Source organism: Dysidea avara, chromosome 3 (genome assembly GCF_963678975.1).
Source record: "Dysidea avara chromosome 3, odDysAvar1.4, whole genome shotgun sequence".
NCBI classification, from domain to species: Eukaryota; Metazoa; Porifera; class Demospongiae; order Dictyoceratida; family Dysideidae; genus Dysidea; species Dysidea avara.
The window spans coordinates 12,941,342-12,959,708 of NC_089274.1; the positions used below are offsets into that span (position 1 = coordinate 12,941,342).

Genomic DNA, 18,367 nt, shown 5'->3' on the forward strand with positions numbered 1-18,367 from the left:
ATACAGATATTATGACTTGTATGGTGTCTGGAGACAACCACCATGGCCAATTATAACTTGTTCGTAAATTTACGGATATTAGCTAACCCAGTCTGATACAAAATTGATAAATAGACTAATAATATAATGTGAATACCTTAGAGTACAACTGTAATCAGAAATATAATCAAGAGACCTCTTTCTCTCTTGACCACAAAGTTTAAAAATAATGTTAAGTTAAAAGTTCTTTTCTTTGACAATCAAGCTAACATAAGCTTTCATTAATCTGGCAACATCAGCAACCTAATTGTGACACACACAGTTAAACACACAAACCTGCTACACAAAATTAAGGTACCTGTTCAGTTTCAAACAATATCGTATCATTATCAACAACTATTTTATATTTGTTAGTGTATGGAGTTCCGAATGACTGGATGCTACAACAATGAGAGCATGTGCAGTAATTAATTACAATGATTAAGAGTTTTTTACTTTTCATATGTAAACACTTCTTGTGGTTCTCTTTCTCCACGTATATACACAGCAATCTGCTTATAACCTACACCTAACCACAACGGAGTCTTCTGTGGGTATCTGTGGTCCGACATTAAGTACTAAATAGTGAGAGAAAGTGTTGGAGTAAAATGAACATTAGAACGACTGAGTAATGCTTACGGTAACATTAAATAATGTTGATCCATATCCCGACCAAGCTTGTAATATCTTCATGTATTCATCTTGAGCATCTTCTGCAGACATGCCCTATACACCACATTACTGCCTATAACACTTGTACTAAAAAACAAGGATTCACGTACCTGTATTTGCTTCCATTGTTCTGTGACAGCACCCTTCACTTCTTGTAGTTTACTGGTCAGTGTTCTCTCGATATGATCGGTTGTTGACAAATCAGGAACTGTGTGATTTGATGTCACATACGTACATCTTAATTATTTTCTGGACTAACCTTTACTGAGAAACTTTTTACCCACAGTTCCTTTGCCTTTGGTGTTTCTTAAAAGAGTGCTCTTTAAAAATTAAGATAATATCATTATCTGTTGCCACATGGAGAACATAATGCTTACTAAAAATTCTTTTTGGCTCTCTGCTTCTTCTTTAATTTTAGACGGTGGGTACAACTTTGTAACATCTTGTCTGGGAGGTCAAAAGGTATATATTTATTTACAGTGGACAAGCAGGTGCATGTTCTATTAGAGTATTTTAACACTGTACAGATACTTACATAACTGCTCCTGGTTCATAATCCCCTTCTAGGTATTGTATTCGTAGTGAAGCCAGTTTCAGCAAAGTGGCATTATCAGCTGGGAATAGCCCACTTATTACTTGGTCACACATCTATACACAATATCCACATGTGAAAAGGTGTAAAAACATCAGATAACTTACACACCTGCTCAAAAAGGAAAGCTGCTTCAAGGCTCTCTGATAACAAGTTATTAATACTTGTGAAACAGAAAATTTTATAAAACAGTTTGCAGAGGATAGGATTGCCTCCCTGTTGATATCTGGACAAGTAGAGTAAAGATACCCTTCAGGATTGTTCACAGCAAACACAACTCACTTTTCAAACTTGGACAGTATGTCAGCAATTAGGGCACGTTCATCAATAACTTTATATTTGTCACCGTTCCACTCATAAAGAGCAAACCGATTACTTTGAGCACTAATGCCCAAACCAATTGTGAGTTTTTGAACAACCTATAAATAAGAAAGTATTAGTAGATCCTTACTACAATTCATGATACTTACAGTTCCAGCTGTAGTTGAGGAATCAACATTTATCTTACACTCTCCACCTCCATAGCAGTAGACATTAGTGAAAATATCTCGACGACCCTACAATATACACAAACCCTACTCAGTGCACAGACATACACACGCATGCACATGCACATATGTATGCACGATTGCACACACAGTTTACAAGATACAATTAATACTTATGCACTTACCAGACAAGCTATAACTTCGTCTTTTGAAGGAGGGAAGTCTCTAGTTCGTGACCTCTGCAAGTTAGCCTCACAGAAACGGGCAAATTTGGCCATCTCAGAGTTAGGATATTCTTCCATTACTCTGTTAACCACAGCATAAACACTTTACATTATCATCCCAGAAGTTACCGTTTAATGTGCATCTTCAGATATCTGTTGATGGCTCTCTCAGGAGAGAAAGTGCAACACATACAACCCAAGATCTAATAATAATGAAAAATAGTTTATGATTTCATGCAAAATAAATTTCTGACCTGCCAAGCTCTTAAAATCACATCATTATCAACGTCCTCTTCTTTGGTACCGGCTGTCTGCTTGATCAGCTGACAGAATATTTCACCACGTAGATCTTCAAGATCAAAGCAAGTTTGTAGTATTCCCTGGTGAAGATAGATCAATACTAACACTACGCATGCTGCATACACATACACAATACATTGTTCTACACATTACCTGTACTGCAGGGATTGGGTTACGCACTTCATCCAATCTCAGTAGTACATTAAACACTTTCACAGCTTCTTGGTGGAGGGAACCATATTCTAGACTCTTAGTTAGTGACAGTTCTGGTTTGCCATACGGCAAGGCCAGCAAAGGAGCTTTAATGGGAGTTTTAGTATGTGTGAGTATTGGCTGTGATTTGTACACTGTATACCAGTTAGGCTTGCGGGATTTCTGTATGAACAAGAACAGTATAAAACTCATAAACACAAAACTAATACTTACAATTATGTGGAGGACCAATCTTTCAGTTACAGTTTGGATTGGAGGACAATTGTCAATTACCTATTGGAGAAGCAGGCATAATATACAAATGCTCACAAGTGTAAAATCCCCACTTCTTGAATGGCATTCATCCACCGAATGCCAATGTCCTCTGTTCGTGCAGTCAGCTCAATAGTGTGCTTACGGGAGTTGAGCTTGAAAGTGAAAGCATCTGGAAAACAAACAAGGCTTGACTGCACTGATATTATATATATATATACACATACCTTGCTCACCATCGTCTACTGAAGGACTAGTTGGACTCTGTGGCTTGTCTTTTTTCTCTTGGGCCACAACTGAACACAAACTGAAGAGATTGTCAAAGCACATATAAGTGGTATATTTGCTGTTTTTTTCCTTACCAGTTAAGATGTATGGATCCTGCCAATGCCTGCTTAGTGTCTTCAGACTTGTAGTAGTTGAGAGCATTCTCGGTTAGTATAAAGTAACGCTTCCTCCTGACTTTACCCTCCTTGATCAACCAGCCTGTATCGATAGTTTGAAAAGTATTTATACTTACACTAGTTTAATACTTACCACTCTCAAGAGCTCTAATTTCTCCTTCATCACCAACCGTGATTTTCTTGGGAGACAGTGCTGTGATGAAGTATGGCATACATATAATATGTTGAGCACACATAAAATCTCATGTGTACATACCTCCAATCCATTTGTGCATTTCAAATGGACTAACTGCTTGTAAGTTGAACACTCGGTTAGGAGTGATGATGACAAAAGCATTGGGACTACATACGTATATGTAAGTGTATACCATACAATCTTTATAAAATGTATATTATTTTATACCTTTTTATTTGATCCATGGCTACCACTTGATCGATATTATCAAGATCAATGCTACCTAATGCATTACGAGGATCAACTTCTCTCTCCATGATTCGTTTGATCTTCTCAGCAGACATGCTTCGCACAACACGTAGTGTCTCCAACCATTCCCTGAAGATGACATACAGAAATAAAAATATGTTTTGGACATGCTTAAACTTGACACACAATCACACAGACTCACCTCTTTTCTTCTGAGCTTTGAGCAGTGATGTAATAGGTGCGCTCAGTAGTCTCTATGCCGAAGGCATGTTCCTTGCTGCCACCATCAATGAGGTTGATGACTTGAGATAACTCTATGGCCTTCTGTGGCTTGGCAGAGTGGTAGTCACTGGTGTCATAGTAACACAACGTCTTATCTTGTTTCAACACAAAGAATCGGTCCTTCCAATTACGTCTGAGAGAAAGTTAAACAGCATAAGATACAACATACAACCTAGTTAGTATAAGGCATATACACTGGAAGGACTCTCCAACTAAAGGACTCTAAACATTTAAACCCGCCATAAAGGACTGTTTCTGAAGTTCCTATCACAATCTTCTAACAACAGTGACATTCAATTAAATGTGTTGGTCTCAGTCTCTGAGGTTTCATTGTATGTAACATGCTAGTATTCTGTACCGTCCAAGTGTTCCAGTTCCGCCGCCTTTCTTCCTTAGCCATCCTTGTTTGAGAGCATCCTATATATAAAACAGTGAGAATAGAATTCATAATTGTTATTATAATTTGTGTACTTGTTTGTTCCTGAAGAAGAGGAATGTATCATTGTTGATAATAGCCCAGCGTTGTTTCCAACTGTCCCTGTTACTACCTGTGTTAGAGTAGTACTAAATCTATACCTTTTATACTGATTGATTGACATTACCTTTCATCTGAACAAAGCCTTCAACAGTTGGCTCATCTTCCAAATTTAAGAGTTCTCCTTCTCCTGAGAATGTTCCCTTCCGTGATCTCATCTCTTCCTCCATTTCTTCAAAAGAAGCAACAGAAGCCCGAGACTGCAGAGTAGCAGATTTTGCTTCGGCAACTTCATTTTCTTCTTCCAAAAATTCAATTTCAATAGATTCGTCTTCAGCCTCCTATAATGAAGACATGATTGTACTGCTGATACACGCACTGTATTTCAAACCAGTAACAAGGATTATAACAAGGATTTGTCTTATCAATATGGTGGAACCTCAATTTTCCAGAAATTGTGTCAACAATTGATGCTTAAGCAACTCTAATGCAACTCTAATTACATGTACTCTAACAGAACAATCATACTGGTATTCAAATAAACTGAAAGTGGATAAACTGAGGCTCCACTGACAGACATCGCATACTAGTACATTGTCCAAGTTGAGTATCTCAGTGAGTGCTGCTGCTTCTGCCTCAGCTTCTATTCTAGCCTGTTCCTCAGCTTCTTTCATCTCGTGTTCAATTCTCATAGCCTCCTCCTGACGTTTTCTAGAAATTGCAAAAAGTTTTCAATGTAACAAGATTGTATTGTACTGTATGCTTCATAGTAAAATACAAACCTTTCTTCTTCTCTCTGTCTTTCTACTTCCTGCTTTCTTCTGATCTCTTCCTGTCTTTCCTATAGTAATCACATATATACAGTGGTACAGTTTTAAATAAAAATATCGCATATAACATAAATACCAAAACAAGTACCTTGACAACATTTTAATTTTGTTTGTGTACGTACCCTTTCCAATTGTCCCTCTAGCTCCCTGGCCTTAGCTAATGCTGCTTGTCTTTCCTCTTCTTCAGCTCTCAATCTGGCTTCTTCTGCTTCACGACGCTGTCTCTCTTCCTCCTCCAGCTATTGCATATCATCAATACTGACATGAGAGAACTATTTGTATTTTACCCTTCTCCTCATTTCTTCAAGTTCCTGTTCTCGTTTCTCTCTTTCTAGTCGCTCTAGTTCTCTATAAACATCACACAATATAAACGATCAATGCTCAATAATCTGCTACCTCTGTCGCTCTTCTTCCCTTCGTCTCTCCTCCTCTCTCCTTCGTTCTTCTTCAATACGTTTCTGCTCCAGCAACTCTGCATACAGCTTCCTAGCTTGACGTGCTCGCTCATACTACAAATATATATGACATGTGTATATATGCACACAATGAAACATAAAATACAGACACACATGGAGACTCGATTGTATTAAATTTGGTCAGAGGGTGTACAGATACATTTATCATACATGCATACCTTCTGAAGAATTATAGCTGCTCTCACAATCTTCAAAAATCGGCGTCTTAATAAGAAAGACTATGGGACACCAACCAACAATGATAAATGCAAGCACACACACATGCACGCACTACACACACTACACTACACACACACACACACACACTACACACTACACACTACACACACACACTACACACACACTACACATTCACTTATGTTGACTCACCCGAACATACTTCTGTACAAAAATGATTTTTTGTCTTGTCTTCAGGTATTTCCTCCTGTAGAATTACATATTACATCTTTAGATCTTTGAATGTATGAGGGATTCACCTGGTTATAAAGCCTAGTACTGCATAGAAGATTACTCGACAAACTTCTCTCAGTTCATGATCTCTTTGCCTCTCAAGTAGACGTTCCAGATTTTCACGCATAAACACCTGCATGGTACACCAGAATAAACAATGCTACACAGAACCATGTTGTGATACAGCACAGTAAACATGTATTGATCCAGGAACACAACCAACAAGTGGTTAAAATAATTGGTCAACAGCATTGGCACAAATAGTAACACACACAAATTTGTTCCGAATGAACGACAAGCTTTCTGCTAAAAGTGAAAGCTGTTTCTTGGCATAAAGATTACAGTACTATACAATACAAACATCCTAACAATCGAGAATTGTGAGGTAACTGTTTGTTTGAAAGATGGACGTGTGATGTATTTTGAAACATCACAAAGACTATTGGGATACCATCATACGGTGGCAATAATATCAATTCCTTATAAGGCTAACAACAAGATGGTCTGAAAGGCAGGTGTGGTGAAAGCATCATGCAGGGGAAGTGTTATAAATAGAAATAGCTTGAATTGAATACACTGAAAACAAAATAACTATTTTAAAAATAAGTAAGAAAAACTTTTGATATATATCTCACTAGCATGGATGAATCTACATTGTTAATTTATTAGTACGTACGAATGCAGCTCTCCTGTTTTTTTGTCCATGTTTGAATCACTAGTGCATACGTGGGGAAGCTAGATCAGGCATGCCCAAACAACTGATTGACACATGTGTTAATAATACCTTAGTGTGGCCCATCTGCCAATCTTTGGCCTGAGGATCGAATTTCTGCAACACCATCTGACACTTGGCAGTATTAACATTTTCTGGAAGTTGTCTAGCCAACACGTTGTACCTGAACAACAAGTTACAGCACTTACACCATACAGTCTATTGTAGTAAGGAATTTTGTGAATCAAAGCTTAAGCTGAACATGTACAGTGTGGTGAGAGCACTAAAGTTCAGTGGGTGGTACCTATACACTGGACTAAACACTACAATAAATACTACAAAAAAAAAAGAAAGAAAGAACAGCACATACAGCATGAGAAATGCATGTAGTAGCTGTGTGCTAAACTTAAGTTTGTCTCAACCACTCTTTATTTTCTGTGCCATATACTTTATATTACATGTGCATGCACTCATAACAACACATTCTTTCTGTACCAACCAAACACAATTCCCTACCTGAAGAGGAAATCATCAAACAATCTACGGACAGGATAGCCAGCTCTTCTTATCCTAACGGTCTCCATCATACCAGAATACTTCAACTGGTTCATAACCACACCAGGAACAAAGGTATCACGTATCTGAAGAAACATGTAATATATAATATTTGTCCATTTCCTTTAACCAAGAAACAGAGCTGACACCATCATGGATATTTAGTATTTGAATACTCTAATAGTGTTACAGGTCAAATATTCACAAAATACTAGCTACTTGCAGCCATGACATGGTTTACACTGGACCATATATATGTATAAGCGGTTTATAACTTTTCAAGTAACACTGTATTGAAGTATCAATGCTAGCGTTCCTGACAAGCAAAATGTATTAAATTACACAAAATTAGATTTCACAGCCTTTGTAACATTTTTCTTGATGACAAATGCATCACATGAGCTGACAAACAATGGATCGCATGATTATAACAAGTACTCAAGTACAAATTTTATTATCTGAACACTAAAAATCGTAAAAAGCATCAGAGTTTCACATTATTTGTTTCTAAACAACTAATGTTACACTAAGGTATTCACATAATCATGGATTCATTCCTCATCCTTGTGTTTTGATTCTACAAACAAGCTAGAAATCACTATTATTGGTAGTACCATTTACAGTACATGCAGCATAATCTTTGAAATTAACATTTGTATAATACTATGTTTCTGACATCTGAACATCAGGTACTCTAAGATGTTCACTGTAAAAATAACCAGAGAATAACTGATAGTCATTTTGAGTTTGCCCCAACTATACTGGTGCTCATATTGACACAAACTATATTATAACATTTTTTTACACGTACAATTTACCTTTTCCATATTTGGCTTGATGCAACGGACAAAGTAAGGGTTGCATTGGCCAAGTGTAGTCATCAGTGAGTGTAGTGAATCCTACAAAAATAATGCACATCAATAAACTACAGTGGATACTACTCTACATGGTTCACTACCATATGAAAAATACTGTAAATGCACACAGTATGTCTTACTTACATACGTACGTAGATATATTTATAAACAAATACAACAGACAAACACTATACCTTGAATTGAGAACTGACTGTAGCTTTCTTCTTGGCACCCTTCCTCTGTGCTCGAGAGAAGCCAGTGCTCTGGGCTTGATCAGTACTGAGGGTCATGTGCTCAAACAAATCATAGATGAAATCCGACCTGTACAACATAAGTTAACGTCATGACTATACCATCACATAAACAAGTACATCCTACCGACTCTCTTTAAACACTTTCAACATGTCATCACGGAATGTATCTCTGTTCTTCTCCAACAAGCCGATAACGTCATAGAACACCTCCCCAGCATAATGTCGGATACCAAACTTGGGATGATTCACTTTGGGCTTGATGTAAAATCCATTTTTCTATGTACAAAAGATAGTGTTGGTGTAGAAACTGTACACCATGTACATTACACACATAACTCAGCTATATACACAGTGTACCAATTAGTGCTACATGCATACCTCATGTGCTCTGTGGAGTTTTTCCAACAACGTCTGGTCAGTGCCTTTAGGAAATCTGCTCTCCTCATCCAGTAGGGCCAACACTCCAAGTTTCTAATTATTGAACACTTTGGCAGGCTGTCAGAAAAACTAATATCACCACATACCTTTTCGATCAGATCAAGACATTCAGAATTATCAATCCAGTCAATGTCAGACCAGTTGATCCCTTCCCTGTTAACACCATAATATAAATGCAATACTATACAGTAGTTGTACATTCACATAAGCCAAAATAACAGATCTTGTATCCATTAACGTGTTGCAAACATGTAATAACACGAATAGTTTATTAAATTAACTATACTAGGGCCTGCTATACATATCTGTGTTGTTGTACTCACGAGAAGGAGGTTTTTGACAAGTGATGTTCCTGCAATGAATGTATGATAGTTATATTGGCACATGCAAAGCATCCATCCATGAAAGTTTGGCATTTTAGAAGTTTTGAGACTTCTACTTCAGACTACTTTCAGTACAAACTACATTGTTATAACAATTGTGAACATACAACTAAGCATGAGTACAGAACTATAAAAAATCAAGTAGCTCCAACAATGTGTTCAGTTGTCATGACTTAAGCTACAGTAGCTGCATACAAAATGAAGGCCCACACACTATGAAATAAAACCAACTAGGCAAAGCTTGCTTTTTTTTCATTATGGTATTACTTGACTGATCAATGACTGCTCTATTAGAGTAGTATCTCATTATAAAACTGTAAGGGTGTTCCTGAAATAATTATAATGAATAACAGTTAGTTGAATGGCATTGTATTTGCTGAAATATCATTTTATTTACAACTCTGCTAAGTAGGAGAGGGTTCAACAGAGAAAAAACACATGTAGAGATCTGTCACAAACTCACTTGCTGTATTCATGCTGCTCCAGGGAGAAGATGTGCTTGTTAAAATATTCCTGTAACTTCTCATTGGCAAAGTTGATGTTGAATTGTTCAAATCTGTTGATCTATGTACAGAAAGTATCCAAAGGCAACTTCATAATGTGACTATATATGGGTGTAAGCTATTCAGGTTTTGTACTAAAAATGAACATGAAGCTATTTATGAAGTCTAATGTGCATACCGTATTTACTTGGTTAAACGTCGCGGCTACTATTAGCCTAAGCTCCAAAATTGATGCGGCTACTATTTGAGGGCGGCTACTATTTGAGGGCAGCTACTACTCGAGGCGGCGTTTTATTGTACTTGAGCACTTATTACGTGCGGCTACTAATTAATCCAAAGCCAAATTTGAAATACTTTGCCATGTGTTTAGCGAATTATCTTCTGCACTTACAGTGTGATTTATGGTAACCTGTGTCGTATAGCGCGAACGTATTCAAGGGCATGCACAAGGGTGTGCATTAAAATAATTTACGAAGGTGTGATGCTGTCACATATGAACGTTTCATTGAATTTGTTGTTAGAGGACATCATGTTTATAAAGCTATATGGAATCCTGTTATACATGAAACTTGTTAATAGCCACGGTAGGGCGGCATCTATACTCACAATTGAAACATTCATTACGGCCACTATTTGAGGTGCGGCGTTTAACCAAGTAAATACGGTAATATGCAACTTGCAAGTATCCCCAGGGTGGAGACTGCATACAATACCTAAAGAGTTTAGTGACCTATCGACATCACCGATGAAAAGGCTGACATTGTGACATAAACTCTCTACAACACCAAGACAAATTCTAAACAATGAAACTTGAAAATTCAGTATCTATTGAGTGTGATGTGTGTACACTGCTTGTCCATGTAACAACATCTGTATCACGTTTGCATGTGTGTATGTGTGTTGTTGTTTCCTTGAGCAAGAAACTTTACTCACACTGCTCCAGTCTACCCAGCTGTTAAAATGGGGACCTGGTGTCCTGGTGCCAACTGGGGAAGCAGCCCACCCAGCTGTAACATCAAAGAGTACCTGGGGAAGCAAATGCTCAGCTGTCCATGTCTCATATAGCAGTTGAAGGTCCAGGTGGGACTTCGGGTGTCCACACCTTCACCTGTGAGACATGGTACAGCCTCCTGCGGGTTACTAGTCCTGCCCCAGGAGGGCATACCTGCACTCACTCATAGCACCTGAGTAGTGCACAGGTGCCCCAGTGCTGGTCACTGGGCAGCATGACTGCTTAGCGGCAACTGAAGGCCTTCCTTGTGTGTGTGTGTGTGTGTGTGTGTGTGTGTGTGTGTGTGTGTGTGTGTGTGTGTATGTGTGTGTGTGTGTACATGTGTACATGTGTGTGTGTGTGCATGTGTGTGTGTGTACATGTGTGTGTGTGTACATGTGCAGTGCATGTGTGGTGTACGTATGTCATGCATACGTGACAAAATCTCCATAACAATTATCAATGTTTATTGTCTACATAGGCTATAGTAAGAAGCAATACAGAATATTTGTCCAGATGCTATATATATATACATACGTATATGCTGCACAAATTTCCTATGTCGCAAAAACATAAGCACATAATTTAATTTGCACAGAAACTAACATATTCACAGTACTGATTAACAGATGATAACACAATGTCATATGTACTCACACTAAAGTTTTCAAATCCAAAGATATCCAGTATACCAACAGAGGAAAACTTGTCTACTCCTCTAATCCTTCCGTTAATAGTTTGCAGTACCCACTTGAAACAATTAGCATACAATGCCATAGCTACAGAATCTCTTGAGTCCTCAGCCTGCAAAAAGAGTACTTGTTATAAGCTCTTAAATAGAAGTTCAAAAAAATTTTTTTTAAACATGAAAGTCTGTGAAATTCGCATACAATATCTTAACTGAAGAACACATGCAGTTACCAACCTGTTCAAGAGTCAGTGGGGTGGTGATCTGCTCTCCCCTTAGTACCATGAAGCGTTGAGTGAGAGCATCAGAGAGCTGGTACACATCCAACTTCAACAAGTTAGCCACACACTCCACCACTACAAGTACACACACACACACACACAGAGTGGTGACCAAGTGCCCATGAACAATACATACTTGCATGCACTGTAATGGAATTCTACTTTAAATATGTATAAGCGACATAAATCACTGGCTAGAAATACAATTAATCCAACAATGAGGAACCAAGTGTTGTATATATTATATACCAAAAAGTTTCATAGAGAATTTATCCCCTTTTGAGAATCCAAAACACACCTGACTTATCAGCAACCTGTGCCCCGCCAGCTTGAACAAAACTGATGTTCCCCAAGTGTAGTATACTAGCCAGTACACCTAGTACATCCTGTATCTGGTCTATGTTGATGTGCATCACCTCAAAGGCATGCTACAAACAAGAGGTGCAACAGATGAATAACAAGTCAGCATTCCAACAATGTACAAATACTACCGGATGGTTTTGTAGGTCATACTGCATACACAAAAATGACACATAAGTACAAACAGAATAAGCTACACTTGTAATTAATAATTATGTTCATATGCAAGCACATTAAAACTGCAGATTTGTGTATACGTATATGCAACACATTTATGCAGATGGTACACCCAGTTTACTGTACATTTCATACAAAGTATATTGACTAACACACAATATAATGTACCATCATATACCATTAGTATCATACTAAGATCATTACAGACACGATGTCATGGGTAGCAATAAAATGGTGGTATAAAAATTTTGTGGTCAGAGCATAATCAAGTTGTTAGTACTTGCATAAATTAATTAGTAGACTACAGAAGCCATTAAAATAGATACATTCCAAATGTCACTATATTGAGACCTGTAATCATTTCAGTTGAAGTGTACAACCCACAGGAGGGCTAAACCATGTCTCACTGATGGTAGTGTGGGTACTTGAAGGGCCCCACACACACATAGCATCATATATCTCGGTAAACTGGAACAATACGCAGTTTTTTTTTGTACCAACAAACCATTGAACCTGGGGCCTTTCAATTGTCTCTACCACTGTAGCCTAATTTAGATAACATGACATGACACACACTACACTACACTACACTACACTACACTACACTACACTACACTACACTACACACACACACAACACACACCATCACTCGGGAAAAATCTTGGACATCATTAATAGTTGGGTCTGAGACACACCCACTCTGGTTGAGGTAGTGGTACTGTTCAGGACTAAACAAGTTGAGACGTGCTATAGAACACAATCACAGATGAACATCATGGGTAATAACAACTAGACAGCTCACCTCTGTCCTCCGGGTTGGCTCCTACTAATAAACCATAAAAAATGTGATAGTTTCGTTCACCAGGGTTCTGTCTAACTACTCGATTCTGTAGAAAAACAAAACAAAATTCATTTAAACAAAAAAAAATTACACTATAACTGATTGAAATTTCAACTGAATTAATTTACAAACAGGCATACCTACCTTTTCAAGGAGATCTTAAGTTCAACAAAAAAAGTTACAGTCAAGGAACAAACATGGCTTGTAGTTTAATTACATGTCACACAAATAATTATATTGATTAGGATACAATCAGTAATTACTCCACTGTTAATTTGGCCTTGCTCCACAAAGTTCAGTTGAATGTACTTCCCAAACCGACTGGAATTATTGTTGTAAATGGTCTTGGCATTGCCAAAGGCTTCCAAAATTGGACTGTAAAATGAAGAAACAATATGTGTAATCTATAAATACTAGTACTGTGTGCGATAGAAAGGTCACCTCTCCAAAAAGCCAACTTCTCAAATTCCCCAAGTGAGAAATTCAGCCACCTGTCTATTAAGGACTTGTGAATGACTTAAGAGTATTACATTGCTGAGAAACGCATCTTGTATGTAAACAAAAAGAAAAATGGGCTGCATATAATACGTACGGCGTGACAAGGAAGAATAAAATTGTTCATCAATGAGCTTTTTTTTTTCTACCGAAATCTAATAGTAATATCAATCAGACAATAGAGTGGAAATTTACAGTACCCTCTTAATATATGCAAATGACATTGAGCATTTTGACTGAGATTCTTATAGACAAGATAGAATAATTTCATCGAAAGTGTCGTGCACATATACATTAAGACCACAGATTTTCTATCTATTAGTAAATTTCAGTTATGATATGATATAACTACTGTTATAACAACAAAGTTTGTATTGGTGACCAAATATGGCTAAAGCATATGCCATCATTACAGTACTGTACACCAAACATCCTCATAAAGAAGACACATAGAGTAGGGCTCTTGAGTATCAAGGAAACAAACAACTAGACTGTTTCAGATATGGTATAGTGGGTTATTTTTTAGGCAGAAAATTGGTTTTTGCTATTGACATTCCATCCAAGAAATTTTTACTTGTGAATTGCTGCTAGCTAATTATATAGTACAATGTTGGTACCAGATTCATGAATTTCCCCTCTGATTTTAATAAGATCAGTCATTTGTGAAAAATTTTACACCTTGAAAATAGTCACAGATGTTACTGGCAGACAGATGTGTGTGGTACGCTATATGTGATGATGGAGACGAAGAACACAAAAAGATATCCCCAAGTTCCGTATTTATGCCATGGCATTCATTACTTTAGTTCTTATCAATGTAGCGACTATTCGAACTTGACCACCACCTGATGCTCAAAAACGATGTTGAAGCCCTTATTACACCATTTGAGTGCAGCTACTATTAAAGGTGTGGTGTTTAAAGAAGAAATACGATAGTATATGGTAGTGCTGTTCACTTTCACCAAATAACCGATTAATCGATCAAAGATTTCCAAAACTTCAATACCTGGTGATAAATATTAAATAAATGATAATCAGCTCCCAATTATTTCACTCAAATACACACTAACATTTGAGTAGCTTTCGAGTGTTGAACATACCAATCACTGTAATTCGGTGACTGGGTCTTGGCATAATGCATTTTGTTACAGTATGTATCAATATATAGTCACCCACTTAAGTCAATAAGAATTTAATGTCAATCACACAAGTACATGTGCACTATAAATAAATATTTACTGTTTTCTAAACAGTGAAATTTAATTGTACCTATTAACCGATTATCATCAATTATTGGTGACCAATAAACCATAAACTGGTGATTAAAATTGTGTAGGTGCACAGCTCTAGTATATGGCACTTATCATCATTATTAAACAGCTGCTGCATACCTGCTCTGTATAATAGCTTCTTCTACAGAAAAGTCCACAACTCCTATTGTTGATCTCTGACTCATTGCTGACAGATAGGAGATGATGAACTTGGCAGACTCCGTCTTTCCTGCTCCACTCTCGCCACTAAAGTTATGAACAAACACAAGTATATATGTGTGGTACTGTATGTCCATTTACAGTGTACATAGATGTATCTGCATATATGCATGTACTACTTGCTTGTATGTAGTGTGTCTACATCAAGAGTATATAATAGTAACCAAGAGTATCGGACGGGTGCATTACCAGGTGATTAATGATGGCATAAAGTAACACGGATATTTCAATAATTGTTCATTTATATTGCGATTAAGAGTTGTTGTATTTAGCCCAATTCCATGATAGTGTTAAAGGGATATAGGTAATGTTAAAGTTCTGGAACTGCCAAGTGGATCCCTGAAGGCGTTTATGTAACCTTTTTTTAGCAAGCTGGAGTTATTTTGGGTCCTTGCTACACTTTCCTTGTACAATAACTGTTGAATACTTGGTTGAATAACAAGGAAAACTGGCAAACAAAGACCCGTTGCCACGTATGCATTTCAGATTACTATTTCACGTAAACGAACAATTACTGAAATATCCATGTTACTTTACGCAACCATTAATCACGGGCTAATACACCGTTTGACACTCTTGGTTTCTATTATATACTCTTGCTGCATGCGTGTTTGTGTGCACGTGTGTGTGTGCATGCGTGCATGCATGCATAGTCTGTACTGTAGCTATGTGTACTGTGTAGGGTTTGTGCTGCATGTGTATGACTATGCTGTTGTATGAACACATGTTGCATTGCACACTATGCCATGCATGTGTGCATTGAATTGCAAGCATCTCATTATCTGGCACTTGTAGTGTGTACAGTGAGTATAGCAGATGTAGTGATCATTGATGTGAATATACCAAATATGGTGATTATGTGTATCCAGACACACATAAGGTAACATATGAACACAAGTGCTCTACTAGTTAAGGACAACCAAATTGAAAGGGAGAAAGATTGCTGTATAATAAAAAATACTGACTGAAGAAGAAAAGTTGACGAACCCACACTTCATTATAAATTAAAAGTGGACAGGATCACCAAACTGTAGATCTCAATGACAAATTTATACTTCTGTCAAAATTTTCTGTTTTACAGTAAATGGTGAAAATATTAACACTATGTGATCACAACCATAACACAGAAACTGTTTAACATTTGCTGGCCATCAGTTTTACAGATCTATCCATACCTGATTAGAACACATTGCCTTTCCCTCTGTCTCCACATCGAGTCGTACACTTCATTAGCAATGGCGTAGATGTGTGGTGGAAGGTCACCAAGTTGCCTCTTCATGTACCCCTCCATTATTTCCATTCCATAAACACTCTCAATTGGTTTATATGGATTAACCGCTGACAAGATTGATCCAATGTATGTCTGTGGAGAAAAACGGATTCCTATATATGTAGACATGAGAAATGTCTTAAGTAATACATGCATTCAGTTGATATGAGGATTTTATGGCTAAATCCCTACATAGTATCAGACTTAGTATCTCTCCTACAGTTACACTATCAATAGGCAATAGTACAAGCTATACCTATCAATGATCACTTTATTAGTACATGACACATATAAGTCTTCGGCCATAGTAATTACTCTCTATTCATACAACCTCTCCTATGATACCAGCTGAGTCATGAACTATAACATGTAATTTGATTGGTTGGCTGGTGAACTTGTAGTGTGCAACCAGTCTTTGGTGAATAATTGGTACTTTATTAAGCATTGAATAAAAAATTTATATAGTTTCCTATTGTTTTATGTACACAAATGCTATGGGCAATATATTTACAATGGCACACAAAAATACCACACACATGTGTATACCTGTTACAATGCACTTACATATATTTTATCTTGACCATATCTCTGTTGAATGTTATACAAAATGGCTGCCTCGTGAAGGTCCCCTAATTGTGACATATCCTCGACAGTGTCAATGCTGGTCTGATGCATTGGCATTACCACATCTTGTGTCATGTTAGCCCGTGGTAGGGAGAACGACTACATGCAATGATGAAACACACAGTGTCACACATGGACATACATACAGACCTTAGGGACGTACTTACAAATACGAATAACTACATCTGAGCACGCATTCATGTAAACAGCTGTGTATGTATACAAGCCTACCTGACCATAATCACTGCTAAATGATACTTCATTGGCACTTGAATTCACTATAGTTGCTGGTATCCAAGTAGATTGAACAAACACCCATGCCCGTTGGCCCTACACAAGATATAAATAGATAAGTTCAGCACTTAGCACAAAGCAGCACTTGGCCACACAGTTGACAAGTCAGTGACTACACACGGTTCATATTTACTCCTCAGCTCTGTAACCTACATTTCTACAGGTGTAAGGGAAGTTGATTCCTTCAGGTTAGTAATCCAAGTCCCTCACTGAGTTTGTCAACCAGTTAAGTTACACTTGCCATTAGCATAAACCATAGATATTATAGCCTATGGAAACTCTAATATCTACGCATGTACAAAACTATTGTAAAGAAATTATGGAAATTTGCTTGCGGGGCAGGAAGCACGGTGAACATGGATACCTCTAAAATGATATCAATTTTACTCTTTAATAATCTCTGATTTCAACTTGATGTAAAATGAGCTAACTAGCCAGAGACACTGATATGCCTGGATACCAGTAGTACCAACTATACAACATTATCTAGAATAGCATCCACAGTGCTTTGACTGATCAACTACTACCTACTAGTTGTCTACGTGTTCTAATTTATGTGTCCCTTGAGTACATGCAATAGCTCACCTAATAGTGGATATTTCAGTACAATAATAAGGAAGTAGTTAAAAGGCACCGGTCACGACAGATTTCTGCGACAGAATACACGAAAATACCTGCAGAAGGACGAGTGAACGACCTCGCGCGAACAACAGCCATCACACTTTAAGATTGTCAACTATGTTTCAACGTATATACTAGAAGAGAGTTAGCCATGTAGGTATATTCAAACCATTCGTTGTCTAGCTATTTATAAAACCACCGCACATATGGTGGTACAAGACTAAATGGAGACCAATTATCTTCACCGATTACTTGATCCCACATTGTACTATACAGTTAGTATGACAGAAAATACTTACGGGCTGGGTCAACATCGCTGAAGACATTACTCCTTCAGATCACTATTACTAGACCTCTAAACGACAAAGTGGTGTGAATACCTAATTTATACATAATGCGTCTAAATACTGAGTTATAATTTTATTTTTGCGCG

The 18,367-nt window shown here is 37.4% G+C and overlaps 1 protein-coding gene across 1 annotated transcript; it reads right to left on the reverse strand.

The window, feature by feature from the left end:
* Positions 1-103: 103 nt before the first annotated feature.
* On the reverse strand, positions 104-18,346 carry LOC136249435 (unconventional myosin-X-like). Its single transcript, XM_066041442.1, has 54 exons — positions 18,234-18,346; positions 17,251-17,349; positions 16,960-17,118; positions 16,301-16,488; positions 15,027-15,152; positions 13,391-13,515; positions 13,285-13,298; positions 13,102-13,186; positions 12,943-13,046; positions 12,061-12,190; positions 11,719-11,837; positions 11,451-11,597; positions 9,763-9,863; positions 9,003-9,069; positions 8,857-8,949; positions 8,603-8,754; positions 8,419-8,545; positions 8,186-8,266; positions 7,329-7,453; positions 6,885-6,996; positions 6,127-6,233; positions 6,020-6,074; positions 5,809-5,868; positions 5,571-5,683; positions 5,462-5,522; positions 5,297-5,413; positions 5,127-5,185; positions 4,932-5,055; positions 4,472-4,685; positions 4,341-4,417; positions 4,228-4,286; positions 3,790-4,002; positions 3,567-3,716; positions 3,420-3,505; positions 3,297-3,356; positions 3,122-3,245; positions 2,987-3,066; positions 2,834-2,931; positions 2,721-2,780; positions 2,448-2,669; positions 2,249-2,374; positions 2,124-2,197; positions 1,956-2,076; positions 1,753-1,839; positions 1,565-1,701; positions 1,394-1,508; positions 1,226-1,338; positions 1,068-1,137; positions 950-1,010; positions 801-898; positions 658-744; positions 475-596; positions 338-419; positions 104-282 (listed from the first exon to the last, which is right to left on the reverse strand). The coding sequence occupies exons 1-54, from the start codon at positions 18,258-18,260 to the stop codon at positions 217-219; spliced, it is 5,679 nt and encodes a 1,892-aa protein (XP_065897514.1). The 5' UTR covers positions 18,261-18,346; the 3' UTR covers positions 104-216.
* Between the last annotated feature and the right edge of the window lie 21 nt (positions 18,347-18,367).

Coding starts and splice junctions, on each gene's coding strand:
- LOC136249435 (XM_066041442.1), bottom strand. CDS start 18,260: ATGTCTTCAGCGATGTTGACCCAGCCC. Junction 5,523..5,570: donor AGGGAAGAAGAGCGACAGAG/GTAGCAGATTAT, acceptor TGATGTTTATAG/AGAACTAGAGCGACTAGAAA. Junction 1,339..1,393: donor CAGCTTTCCTTTTTGAGCAG/GTGTGTAAGTTA, acceptor TATTGTGTATAG/ATGTGTGACCAAGTAATAAG.